General features: G+C 39.4%; 1 protein-coding gene across 2 annotated transcripts in view; it reads left to right on the plus strand.

Moving 5' to 3' along the window:
• The window catches only part of LOC130573489 (protein-glutamine gamma-glutamyltransferase E-like), a 17,648-nt gene extending 5,780 nt beyond the window's left edge, over positions 1–11,868 (plus strand). For both annotated transcript variants that reach the window (XM_057365940.1, XM_057365939.1), the window contains exons 2-13: positions 2,538–2,705; positions 2,985–3,218; positions 3,759–3,877; positions 4,348–4,476; positions 5,399–5,576; positions 5,767–5,902; positions 6,433–6,536; positions 6,987–7,232; positions 8,278–8,583; positions 9,218–9,375; positions 9,583–9,716; positions 11,487–11,868. In XM_057365940.1, the coding sequence (XP_057221923.1) occupies positions 2,538–2,705; positions 2,985–3,218; positions 3,759–3,877; positions 4,348–4,476; positions 5,399–5,576; positions 5,767–5,902; positions 6,433–6,536; positions 6,987–7,232; positions 8,278–8,583; positions 9,218–9,375; positions 9,583–9,716; positions 11,487–11,634 (2,060 nt within the window). In that variant the 3' untranslated portion in view covers positions 11,635–11,868. The remainder of the gene's footprint in view (positions 1–2,537; positions 2,706–2,984; positions 3,219–3,758; positions 3,878–4,347; positions 4,477–5,398; positions 5,577–5,766; positions 5,903–6,432; positions 6,537–6,986; positions 7,233–8,277; positions 8,584–9,217; positions 9,376–9,582; positions 9,717–11,486) is intronic.
• The last annotated feature ends 1,241 nt before the right edge of the window (positions 11,869–13,109 follow it).

Below are 13,109 nucleotides of genomic sequence, written 5' to 3' on the forward strand. Positions count from 1 at the left end.
AAAAGAAGGAAAAAAATTAGAAAGAGAAAAAAAGAAACAAATACAGTGTAGAATTTAAAAGTTTAAAATTAAATGTGTGTTTGATGTTGGTTTTGGTTGGAGGTTTTCTTCAYAGTAATGGAACAAAAATCACTATTGTTATAGCTCCTTCATATGCATAAATGCATAAAGCATTTTCYTACATGGAATATTCAGTGTTTATTTAAGCACAGACATAGGACCTAATCTCAGTAAAACGCAGTTTAGAACTTTCAAAGTGTTTTATACCAATGGAAGATAGGAGCTGTTTTTCTCCAGATATTCCTGAACTTAAATTATCTTAAATACTTCAGTCTATATGTAATTAAGCAGATGAATAAACYTCATTGAAGTCAGAAAGCTGCTGATGTGATTTAAGAAGATACAAAGTTAAATTCTATTTGGAGCTTAGATCCAAAAGCTTAACTCCATCCCCATTCAGCAGTACATTTAGGCAAGTTTAGGCACTYGCTGAAATCAATAGGATTAGATGTTTGCTTGAAGCTGCCCATGAATTTAAATGCCATGCTAAGTAGGAAAGCACTTATGTAATGGATTAGCTCCGGTTGAAATTTTGTAATTATTATCTAGGAATGTTTTTAAAGGCCTGAAATACATTATTTTTCCCATTAATTTTTAAATCATCTTCTAGACAAGAGAAAATATTTTCAGTTTTACCTTTTCATCCCATTACCTCACTGTCTTCCACCTTGCTTCTGCTATGGAAATCAAAAAGGGGCAAAAAAGGAAGGGATTTTTTTTTTTCCATACAGAGGGAGAGGGGAACACCAAGTTTTAATTTTTTGATCAAAAAAAAAAAATGGATTTATTTTCAAAAACAAAGGCCAAAGATGATATTGTTTGCAAGTTTAGTTTTGATCAAAAAAAAAAAAAAAAAAAAAAAGTAAGAGAAAATTCTTCCAAGGGTCAGGAGAAAGACTTTCATGGGAATTGCACTTTTTCACTTACTGTGTGCATGGGGAAAGCAAGCTTATCCGAACAAGATTTGGCAGCACAGATATATTAACTAAAATAAAAATGTTGTATTTTGCAAATAGGAAGGGAAAGTCTACATCTATTGGAAGTGGTCAGACAAACACAAATGAGAGAAACAAATCTGACATAGGAGAAAGGAGTAAAGCAGAACTTTGGGAWTGTATCATTGGAAAGGTTGAGGAAGACTACAATGAGCAGAGAAACCTGAAATCTGAAGTTAAGGCAGAGAGGATACAAAAATTTGGGTGGTTGGGATTTYTTTGACAGTTGCTTTGTTGCCATGGTGTTTTTTTTTGCTCACATGCTAATATTTATAAATATGCAAGCTGATCAKTTTAATAATTATTATAAATGGTCGCATGTTGCTTTTCCAAATCGTGCCTTGCTAAAGGCAAAACTGCCTGAGTCCTCAGCTGATTCTACAATAGATGTGCTTCACTGCTAAATTTCTGAGGATTTTTTAACAGGTATGTTCCTGGAAAAATCATACATGCTTTTCTCCTCAGCACTTCAAAAAACCCACATTCCTCTTCATTTACACTGTGACTGCACTGCTAAAACTACCAAGATAGTTATTTCAAGGCTTGTTTGAATTTGATAAATTTAAGATCATGCTAYAAAAATATCTTTACATTAATAAATCTGGTTGAACATAGGATGATGATTTTTTTTTCTCAGTAACAGCACAGGATAACAATTTTCCACTCCCAAACACCACAGTCTTACTCTTTCCTATTCTTCCTCTTTGCAGAGAGAGAAAAWGTCTTTTTCTTCTGTACTTCTGCACTTCATTTAAACCATCAAGCCATCTCCTACTAGAAATCTCTCCATAGGCTCTGATGATGCCAGAGCTAAGCCAATCTCAGATGTTTATTCTTTGGCCTCTGATTGAAGCCAAGGTTCACATGCAAGAGCTGTTTACACCATATTTTAGAAGTGTTCTCTCTCCAGCTCTGCCACCTCTCCCACTGCCAAATGACAGCCCAGTGTCCAGCAGCATTTCCTGTGAGTGCTTCCAGCAGTGGCACTGTGTAACAAAATGGGCCCAGAGACCACATCATGGCTTAAAATACACAAGTGTTTCTCAGCTCAGTCAGGTTTCTTTATTTCTCATTCAGAGGCAGCAAGGCTGTGCCTGTCAGGATGACACCRTGTCACAATGGATGACAGCTTGATAGAATTAATCGAGTTCAGCCAGATTTTTATCCAAGTAACTCACAAATATTCAATTCTCTCAGGTTTCTCTCCTCTTAGATGGCTTTCTGATTTTTTCTTTAGTACAGGATATACTACACCTCCTACATTTAATTATGCAGATAATATCTAACAACCTGTGCAAGATGGAATCTCTTTCAACAAAAAAATTGCTCACGTATAAATTATTTCTAATTTTGGTAGAAGCCTCACACAGGCACCATTTACCCCCCTGTAGAAAGTATTAAGCAATTCTTCGGAGTGTGCTTGTGCTCCTTCCTCTTTGGATGTACCCTCAAGTTTTCTTGCTCTTCTCATTTTTTTTATAGCTGCGACGCAGCCAAGTACCAACTGGCATGTGAAAGAAAATGCAAGAGAACACCACACAAGTAAATTCTCTAGTGAAGAACTGATTGTGAGGAGAGGACAGGGCTTCACTGTCACCTTCAATGGAGCAGAACAGCCTGAGCAAAACTTAATATTCATTGCAGAAACAGGTATGGTCATCAGCTTCTTTCACARAGAGAATAAACATCTTTCTGGCCTGATATGCACTACAGAGCAACAAGAGAATACCTCAGAGCCAGCATGCCATGGAACTGTTTGGGGTGATTGCTGTAATACTCAGTGAGATGCAGCAACTTCCTTCAGTTGCCAATATATGGCAAAAATTCATCTGAGGGGAGGGTTACATCYCTGCTGAGTTTGTTGATGCCTAAATCTCTATTTCAGCAAGGTATGGAAAAAAAAAATCTTTCTTTTTTTTTTTTTTAAAGGTCCAAAACCCTCAAAGGCMACCAAGACCCTGGCCACATTTGGAATCTCCAGCTCAGTGAGCAAGGAGGGCTGGAGTGCAGTTCTCCAGTCCACCAGTTCCAGCTCCGTGAGCATCTCCATCTCCAGCCCACACAAAGCCATCATTGGACGTTACAAGCTGAGTGTTCAAAGTGGCAGCTCTTCTCCAACAACTCTTGGCACTTTTGTTTTGCTTTTCAACCCTTGGTCTTCAGGTATGAATATGTTGAATTTTCTCTAAAATAACTCAGTTGTTTTTGGCTTCATTAATATTTGCAGCTCCTCTATAAACTTTAATATAGCACCTGAACATTGATGACATAATGTATCAGTGACAAAAAAAAAATAGGTGTCTAACAGTTTCTCAGGACCTTCTGGTATGTAAAAGAAGCTCTGTGGCATGTATGTGCTGAAGAGCTCATTGCTCTAAAAGATAAAGTTCTGCTTCCAAAGAACTTCCTTATTTCTGAACAAGTTTAGAAGAGTGTGTCTGGCCTCTGCAGAACCAAGTAAAGTGTCATATTTACCATTTTCTCACAGATTTGGCAGTGTCATACCTCCATCTTCACTCAGACACCTCCCACTTCTTTCTCTAATTGTAGAAGATCYTGAGTTTCATGATCTGTTTATAGCAGCAAGAACAGCAAAGGGTGGAATCTGCAAGCACTCTTATAGATGGAGAGCAAGACTCCTGAGGTTTAGTTTTATTTTGCCTGCCTTATTTGTACATCTATCTCTCTGCTTTGGTTTTTCAGGTGATGATGTGTTCATGCCTAACAAGGCTGAGTGTGAGGAATATGTGCTAGAAGAGTTTGGCATCATTTTTGCAGGCAATAAAAATCATATCAGCAGCTTTGGATGGAACTTTGGCCAGGTAAATGCAGCACTGAAATGCCACACATTGTTTCTGCATGAACTGGGTAATTTGCTTTTTCCAGTTCATTGCATACATCTCTGAAGAGCAGGATGCTGAAATCAGAACTTGTGCCAAGCCTTGTTTCACTGATCAATATGAGGATTTGTAGTTTACTAGTCCCTCTTCTGCCTTGGAACTGCAGGCAGCAGGCACCTTTATGTCTTTACTAAGTAGTCTTGCAGTAGTAAAGCACTGTAGCCATGCTGAGAGGCCCCAAGTCCACAGATTCCAAGTTTTTAAAAGCTCCATGAGTTCTGATCTTCAGAGTTCGTTGTGGCCACTTTTTTATATAATAATCCCTGGCTGAGCTGCAGCACTTCAACCAGTGTTTAAAAAAAAACCATTCAATGCCAACAGGGCTCTCTGCATCCTGACTTCTAGTAGATTAACCTATGTTTTCAAAACACTAATTTATTTCTGTAACATAGTTTCAAGGAGATATCCTCAATATTTGCCTGTCCATGATGGATAGAAGCTTATACTACCGTCAGGATCCCATCAGTGATGTTTCTCACCGACATGACCCCAAATATCTGGGCCGTGTTCTCAGTGCAATGGTAAGCAACTTGTTCAGCAAGTCCAAATAACTAAGTGTCCTTTCAAAGTAGTTAATGAAAGTAAAAATGAAGAGATTTCCTAGAGAATTTTAGGCCACTGTATGTACCAGACAATTTGGGTGGTGAAGTATGGACCAGGGAAACACCTGGGTGGCTGTGGGATCTGAGCCTGCTGGAATTATCTGCTCTGGACTAGTTCTGATACTTGTCACTTTGATATCCAGTAGTCAAACTGAAAATATAAGACAGGGGTGGTTGAGGAACTGTTCCTTGAAGGTCTTTAGTCCAGCCACATTTGAAGTTGGAACTACAGTTATAGATCAGCTCAGCCATGGATTTGCCAGGCTGCTTTGAAAATTTCCAAGCAAGGAGGGTTTGTGGCCTCTGTGGGTGATGGGTACAGGGCTGCAATACCCTTCTAATGAGGAATTTTTATATTATGTCAAACAACAGCTTTCTGCTGTTGCCTCTTGATATATAAAAGAGAAAGGTGAGTTAGAACATGCATTGAAATGCTTGTGAGCTGGTTTTACATTCGCCCCACCATCCTTAGCCAGACAGAACAAGGCCAATGCTCTCAACTTCTCCCTGTAGAYTGTGTGCTCCAGGATCCCTGACCATCTTGGTAGCCCTCCCTCCTGGGCCCTGTTCAGTGTCTCAACATCCCCTTGAACTCAGAGACCCAAAACAAGAGACAGGACTCCTGGCACAGCCTCGCTAGGGATAATTAAAGAGGGTTAACAACCTCCCTCAACCTTCTGGTCACACTTTTCCCACTGTAGCCTGYTGTGAGCTTTCCCCTTTTGAGGGAGCACAGTTGGCTCAAATTCAATATGGTATTTGCTGTAACTCCCAGACCCCTTTCAGCCAGGTTGTAAACTCTTCATTTACCTCATCRTAAATTTAGTGAATATCTTTTCAGGTCAACGCCAATGATGACCAAGGGGTGGTGCTAGGAAACTGGAGTGGAAAATTTGAGGGTGGGAAAAATCCCAGCAGCTGGACRGGAAGTGGTGAAATCCTGCAAAGCTGGAAGAAATCAGGATTCCAACCTGTTAAATATGGACAATGTTGGGTTTTTGCAGCAGTATTGACTACAGGTATGTTTTRTATCACACACTAAACTGACATTGCACAGATTCTATTTGAAGAAGCACTAATAATACTTCTTATATGCAAGTCTTTGAAGACATTACTATGCTATATAAAATATGATATAAATAATATTTATATATTTATATATATGCAGAAATATTGCTTTCTGACATCGGTTTTCTCTTCACTTTTTAGTACTTAGATGTCTGGGGATTCCCACTCGTACAATTACAAACTTCAGCTCTGCCCATGATGCAGATGGAAATCTGCGTGTGGATGAGTTTTATGATGCAGATGGAAATCATTTGGAGAGGGGAGCTGACAGCGTGTGGTAAGGCTCAATATTTAATAGTAGAGCTCATCAATACCTATAGTGTTTTCAGGTACAGAGCATAGATTCTAATGACAAATTCTTTATCTTCTTTAAAAATTGACTTAAAAACTATGACACAGAGGATCARTAAAAAATACTATGAAATAATACCACGACACTTGGTGTTTTCACTCTTTCTCAGTTAAAGAATGGTGACACTAATTACAACAGCTAATTGAAGCCARGGCAGGCAAAGTTAAGATGCCACAGATGACTGAAAATTTGCATTATTGCACTGGATGTATCAACAGTGAGGACTTTTCTGCCCTTGAACGTTTATGGCTATTCCACAATGCAATTTTCACCTCCTCTCTAAATAATACAGTCAACAGGGTCAGGGTGGAAGTGGTGAGTCTCAGATAAGAACTGTGCAAATAAAGGTATTTAATCCAATTAATCMAATTAAYTTRTTTAACTAAGATGGCTGATTAAAAGATGGCATTCATAAATTCATACTAGTAGCTTACTTGGTTCATTCTTGCACACAGGAATTTCCATGTCTGGAATGAAAGCTGGTTTACACGCAAYGACTTGGGCCCCTCATACAGTGGATGGCAAGTGCTGGATGCAACTCCCCAAGAAGAAAGTGGAGGTAAAAAATTTTATTTCAGAAATAATGTTGAAAAATTATGAAGTTAGTCACTTTAAGAGAAAAGAGGGAAAAAAGTAAAATCATTGTAAAAGCAATTTGTCATCCTGCTCAGAAATAGGTGYAGAAGAAAATACTTTACCTGTTGCATTAGAAAAGATTCTGATCATATGTGGATGCCAAGAAAGAAACTAGACTTCCAGGAGTGGTTTTCACCAATTCCTATATTTCCAATGAAGATATTGAAAATTAGGGGGAAATAAAACAAGTGTACATTCAGAATAAACACAAGATACATTGATGACTGGCCTTGTATGAGGGTCYATGTGGATGAAAGGGCTTGAATGGGACAGCAGCAATTGGGCAATTCAGCAGGCAGATAAATATCTGTCTAATAATCTGCTACTGTCAAAAACCTGATTATTCCAACATTCTTTCTCCTTGATGCTGTAGGAATTTATCAGTGTGGTCCTGCCTCACGGCATGCCATCAAAGAAGGAGAAGTTGATCTGGACTATGACGGCCCATTCGTGTTTGCAGAAGTGAATGCAGACTGTATGTACTGGAATTATGACTCTGCAACTGGAAAGAAAACATTAATATTCTCTAAGTCTACAGAAATTGGTGACTCCATCAGTACAAAGGCAGTTGGTAGAGATGCTCGTGTAGATGTCACCAGTGATTAYAAATATGAGGAAGGTGAGTAAAAACATTGGTTTTTCTGATCACATAGCTGCTTCATTCCCAAAGGCATATAACCTTCCAGCTAGGAGTATCTTGGTGGGGAATTTTGTGCATTTATAAAGGTGAAGCAGAATTTATACTTGATTTATTCAGTTCCTACAGAAAAGGGAAGAAAAGGTACTGAGTAAAAAAAATACTGCCTTGCCCTTTCTGATATGGAGGCTTTGTGGGACCTAAATAAGGCAAGCCCAAGAATCTCCAAAGAAAGCATTCATTGTTCCATCTCCTATTGCTGACAGGCACTGTGCCTCTGATTAGTGATTATTAGGCTGCAGCCCAGTTATTTGTCTGCAGGATGCAAGGCTTGTTACAGAAACCTAAACTAGACCAGAACTTAGGCCCAGAAAAAGCAAAGCTTTCAGAGGGTCCAAGAGCACATCACCTTGTCAGTCCTTCRGGTCTGATCATGCCCACACTGTGTTTCTCTTTTTCCTTTGCTCATGAGCAGATTCTGCTTTCCCTGTTAAAATGTCATTACTTCACCCCTGAGCCTTCTCCCCTCCTTGGAAATGGGGAGTGACATGCTGTAAAAAAAGAAAAGGGAAAAAAAAAAAGGTTAGGGTTAGGGTTAAGATAAGGGTTTAGGGTTAGGGTTAGGGTTAGGATATGGAAATGGAAAATGAGGTGCTGGGTGCATGGTTGGCTGCCACCTCACAGTGCCACCAGCCTTCCCCAGCATTTGGGGCCTTCTCTGTACTGGCAAATAAGTATTCACATTCCTAACTGTTACAGCCATGAAAAGGTATAGACATGGGAAACGAGAGAAACTTCAGAGTTATTATTTTATTAAAAAAAAAAAAAACAAAACAAAACAGATTATTAGAAGGACAGTGACATTCCTGACTGCAGATCCAGAAAATGAGGCATGGCTGTGGAAAACCGAGGGTCTGTTTRTCTGTAAGCACAGACCCTACATTCTGCTAGCTTGTCTCTATCAGCCATGCAAAATAAGAGATGCATTGTAACTGCTGAAGATAATTTTCATGGTTCTCCCTGACAGGCTCTGCAAAAGAAAGAGATATTTTTAAAAAAGCCCGTAAGAAGTTGGGACTTGAGGATAAATTCGATCCTACAGCACCRACACAAGAGGAGATTGAACAGAAGCCTGACATCTCAGGAAAATTCAAGGTGGCTGGCTCTTTAGAAGTTGGCAAAGATCTCAGCCTACTTCTGGTTCTTGAAAATTTACAATCTGATGCTAAGACTGTAAATGTAAATATGACTGCATGGAGCACTCTGTATACCAGAAGACCAATTAATGAGATCTGGAAGGACTCCATATCTGTCACTCTGGCTCCTAAGGAAGGTAATTTTTCAAATAACTTTTAATTGTCACAGTTTTATCACTACATGGGTATTGGAAGCTGGTCAGCTTGCAGGAAAAAGCTCTAACAAACTGCAAGCTTAAATCCCTACGTAGAAAATGCTGAGAAAAATATTACATTGCACATACATTAACAAGGCATGTTTCACACCACCATGTCCCCAAGCACTTTTCACATTTTGGAAAATGTTACCATTAGGAGCTTGGGATAAGAGATATATCAGCATCTCTAAAGTGAGATGAAAGATCATTGAATCACAACTGATACTATCTTGTATTAATCTTAGCCTTCAAGTCACTAGCGAGATACAGAAATAATAATTAATTTCTTTAATATGTAACTTAACTTCTGGAGAGGCACCAGTAAACTCCTTAAACTCCAGCTGTTGCACCTTTCAGAGCAATAGGGAGGAAAACAAGCCAGGCAATACCATAGTAGTGAATGGAGAAATGATAACTTTGAAGAAATCACTATCTATCTGAAGCAAACTGAGAGATTTTCATGAAGTTTGGCATTGATGGCTGAAGGCACTCCTATTCCTAGTCACAGCATTAGATATGAAGCTCTGTGGGCTTATAAAAGTGTGTACCAATTCCTTTTTTTTTTCCCTTCCAGAAAAACAATTTCCCATTAAGATAAAGTATCCTGAATACCAGCAGCAGTTAACTACRGACAAAACAATCCAGGTCACAGCTTTGTGTCATGTAGTAGATGGGATTCAAGTGCTTGTGCAAAGAAACATCACCCTGGACAATCCTGCCATCGACATWCAGGTAAATTCCCTTTGCTGTAGCTGCAGTGGCAGAGAAAAGGGAAAATGAGCTCTTTATGAGCACTTTCCTCCCTGAAAGAAATGTTCTGTTCACATTCTGCCATAAGCCATCATGGCATCTCATAAGATCTCCTCCTCTGATGCCTGAAAAAGYTCAGATAGAAAAGAACACTGAGAACCTGGCCTCACAAGCATTTTCTTTGCACAGCTACTTGGTGAAGCAAAAGTGAATAAAGAGGTGGCTGTGGAAGTGGTGTTTATCAACCCCATTGACACGGAGGTGACAGACTGTGTGCTGCAGGTAGAAGGCTGTGGCCTGCTCCAAGGAATCCTGGAGTTACGGTAAGTATGGGAAATATCTCCTTTCTGTCATTAAAAACAYGTGAGCAAGAACGTGGGCATGGGTGAGTTGGAACTGGAATGTGGGGTGAGACATCATTTTCTTCCTGCTCTAACTCWGGAGGCCACTCTCATGTAATATCTCAAAACGAAGCACACGGTGATGAACCAGCTCTTCATCCGAGCTGGGCTTTGGCTCCATGCTTTGGGAGGTCAAATAATTGCTGTCATAATTGGACAGAACTTGTTTTCYTGCCTATGTAGCAGGACCACACAGTTCCAGGAAAAAAAAATTCATGCTTACCCAAGCTGTAAATGTTGCTGAGGCTGTCTGTCCTGCTATAGGCCAGCCAGGTTGCACCTCCTTGCACTGATCAAATGGCCAACAATAGGATACATGCCTATTTCTGTCCATACTTACCCAAATTAAAATATATGTATCAACCAAGATATTTTTTTTCACTTTATTAAATGGACTGCAGGAGCCAATCTGAGTGCTCAGCATTCTCAACAGATTGTATTTGTATCTGGAAGGTAGAAATACATGTAAAAAGACATCAGTCTCAGCTTTGGGAACAAAAATTAATACTGCTTAGACACAGGTTGTGATCTCAAAGTGTGATCTTCAAAGGGACCTCTGAAAAGCACAAACTCAAGCCTGCTCCCCACTCAGCTTTCTCAGACACAGCAGGTCACAGTTTAAGGARGACAGTTTTTGCAGAACAGACTAAACCATGACAAGCAGCTTTTTCCAAAATGAGAGATACAGACACAGTAACWTTCAAATTCTGCTTTCAGAACTCTACCAAATAATTAACACAGGAGATTAATAAACAGAGTCAAGAAACCATTTGATGATGTTGAGATAGTGATTGAGAAAACTAGAATGAAATATTTTATCTGCTTCGGTGATTTTGCATCTTGTCCTGCCGCTTTTCCTTCAGTATTTCACAACTGAAACAGAAACATTGAATTTTCAGACTCATTTTGTACAAACAAAAAATTGAACAAAAATTTCAACATATCCTCACAAATGCAGTTATTTCTGGGAAATACCTGAGATAYGGGAACMTGCTCTTTAACTGAATACACAGACAAACACAAACAAATAAACACAGCAACGTAACACTGCCATTTGCACTTCAGCAATTAGGAATGTTCCATCCCATAATTTATAAGCTCTCCTGAGGGAATTTACCAGCCTTGTGTTGTCTACACTATACAATTTTATCCTGAGGCAAGACGAGACAATATGACAGGGTAAGGGAAAAACATTAGCAGGAGTTTCCAAGTATTACAAAATACTTGGAAAATACTTTAATGTAAATATTTTAATGTATGTGTAAAATATTTTAATGTCCATTCAGAATTTCCTGCTCTGTAAACACTGAGGTTTTCTTGATGCTACAATCTGTTCTAATTCAGGAGTTGGTATCAACATTCTTCATGGTCTTAGATTATTCTCTTTCAATGATTCAGTGATGTGCCTTACACCCTCTGTTCTGCATGAAATCTTATCTCACATATTATTATGTCTCCTTTGTGGGCTTATCTGGGTTACTGCTTAATGAATTTGTGGGAGACCTTAATGTATGGATTTGAGTCTTTAAATACTTATCAGATARACAAGTCATGTGTGGTCTTCTCATGACCATCTCGCTTTGAAGTGATAAGAATTTTTACTCCAGGTGAAAGATGATCAATGAAGAAACTGAAGCATGATGCAWAAGCCTGTCTCCAACTTATATTTTCCCTTTGTTTCCTTTTTTTTAGCATACCACCACTGAAAGCCAGTGAGAAATCCAGTACCAAGTTTAAAATTATTCCTTCTGAAGCGGGTCCCAAACATCTTCTTGTTAATTTCTCCTGTGATAAATTTCCAGATATCAAGACCTTTAAGATGGTAAATGTGATTAACTAACATGAAGATATACAAGGAGCGTATAAACTGAACAAAATGTGATAAGAAATCTTGTATAGAAAACAATGAGATAATCARCAAAACAAACCTTCACTTCCTGTGATAAAGGGCCATCAACATCATAYCATTGCAATTTTACATTGTAATTTTAAATAAACTGAGGAATGGTTGWTTCTTCATTTACTGTTGTGAGTGTCCATATAATTAAAAAGAACATTTTACCTTCTACTTAGAGACTGACTTCTCTCTGGCTTYCTTTGGAATTTATTCCTCCTGGCTCCAGGTGTCTTTGCACAAATATTCATGAAGTCATTGTTGCATATTGAAAGCTTTATCCAGTGGACTTCCAAAGCAGTGTTTCTCCTTACTGGAACTGTGCTACTAGAAGAGTGAGGCTGACTTGCAGAGTTTATGTCACTTAGCTTTGTCTTCTTGCTACAAACTCTGTCCTGACATTTCCCTTTTTTTTTTTTTTTTTTTTTTTTTTTGGTAAATCATAGTGACCAAATGAGGCATAGGAAATGTTCATCAGGAATTTGGGTGGTGTCCAGTTTGAGAGCCATTCAACAGAGACACTGGGGTAATTGCCCAGCTCAACATACATATTTTAGCATGTTGATATTTTGCATTTGCTGCAAGTCTKCTTTGGGAAATTAAGGGAAGGTAATCTTAAGTCTGAGGGCATCTTGACTTGAGAAGAAACAGGAATTCTTCACCATAGATTATGTGTCAGGAAGTCATCTCTTAAACTCAAGTTTAGTAAAAYAAACTGAAACCCTTTATGGGAGGACTGGTAGAGGATAAATGATGTGACTTAGGTGTAGCCCAGTGAGTGACGTGGTTTATGGGCAGTAACTGTGCAACWGTAAGTCAAGCTCTGACTGAAAATGACTGTGCAGGTGAAGTGGATGGAGAGCCCAACTGCTGCCCTATTGCTGGGCCAGGAAGGAATAAAATCCTAACTCTGTGCCCCAACTTCCACCACACATCACAGGGTACCTGTGACTCGTCATGGTGACTTCTCACTGTTGAGGACCCCAAGCCCAGATTGGCTATAAAGTTGTTTTGTCCTGGTCACTCGTAAAATTGCTTTAGAAAGGCCCCTGGAGCCACCCTGGTTTCCTGCTGCCATCACACGATGACCACACTGGATGAACAATGGGAGGAGCTACAGAGAGGCTGTGCAAGGAGCCCAAGGTGGACCTTCTCTTTTCTCAGTGTATTCCTCAAGACTTGCCAGCGCCAAGAGCCCTCATCATGTAAATCACAGGTTCACAGAATGGCTTAGGTTGGAAAGGACCTCAAAAACAATCTAATTCCAACCCCCTGCCATGGGCAGGGACACTTTTCACTAGACCAGGTTTCTYCAATCCCATCCAAGCTGGCTTTGAACTGTTCCAGGGAGGGGGCAGCCACAGCTTCTCTGGGTAAYCCGTGCCAGGGCCTCAACATCCTCCCAGGGAAGAATTTTTTCC

The sequence above is a fragment of the Malurus melanocephalus genome, unplaced genomic scaffold, assembly GCF_030028575.1.
Source record: "Malurus melanocephalus ecotype Western Australia unplaced genomic scaffold, MMel_1.1 scaffold_59, whole genome shotgun sequence".
Lineage (NCBI taxonomy): Eukaryota > Metazoa > Chordata > Aves > Passeriformes > Maluridae > Malurus > Malurus melanocephalus.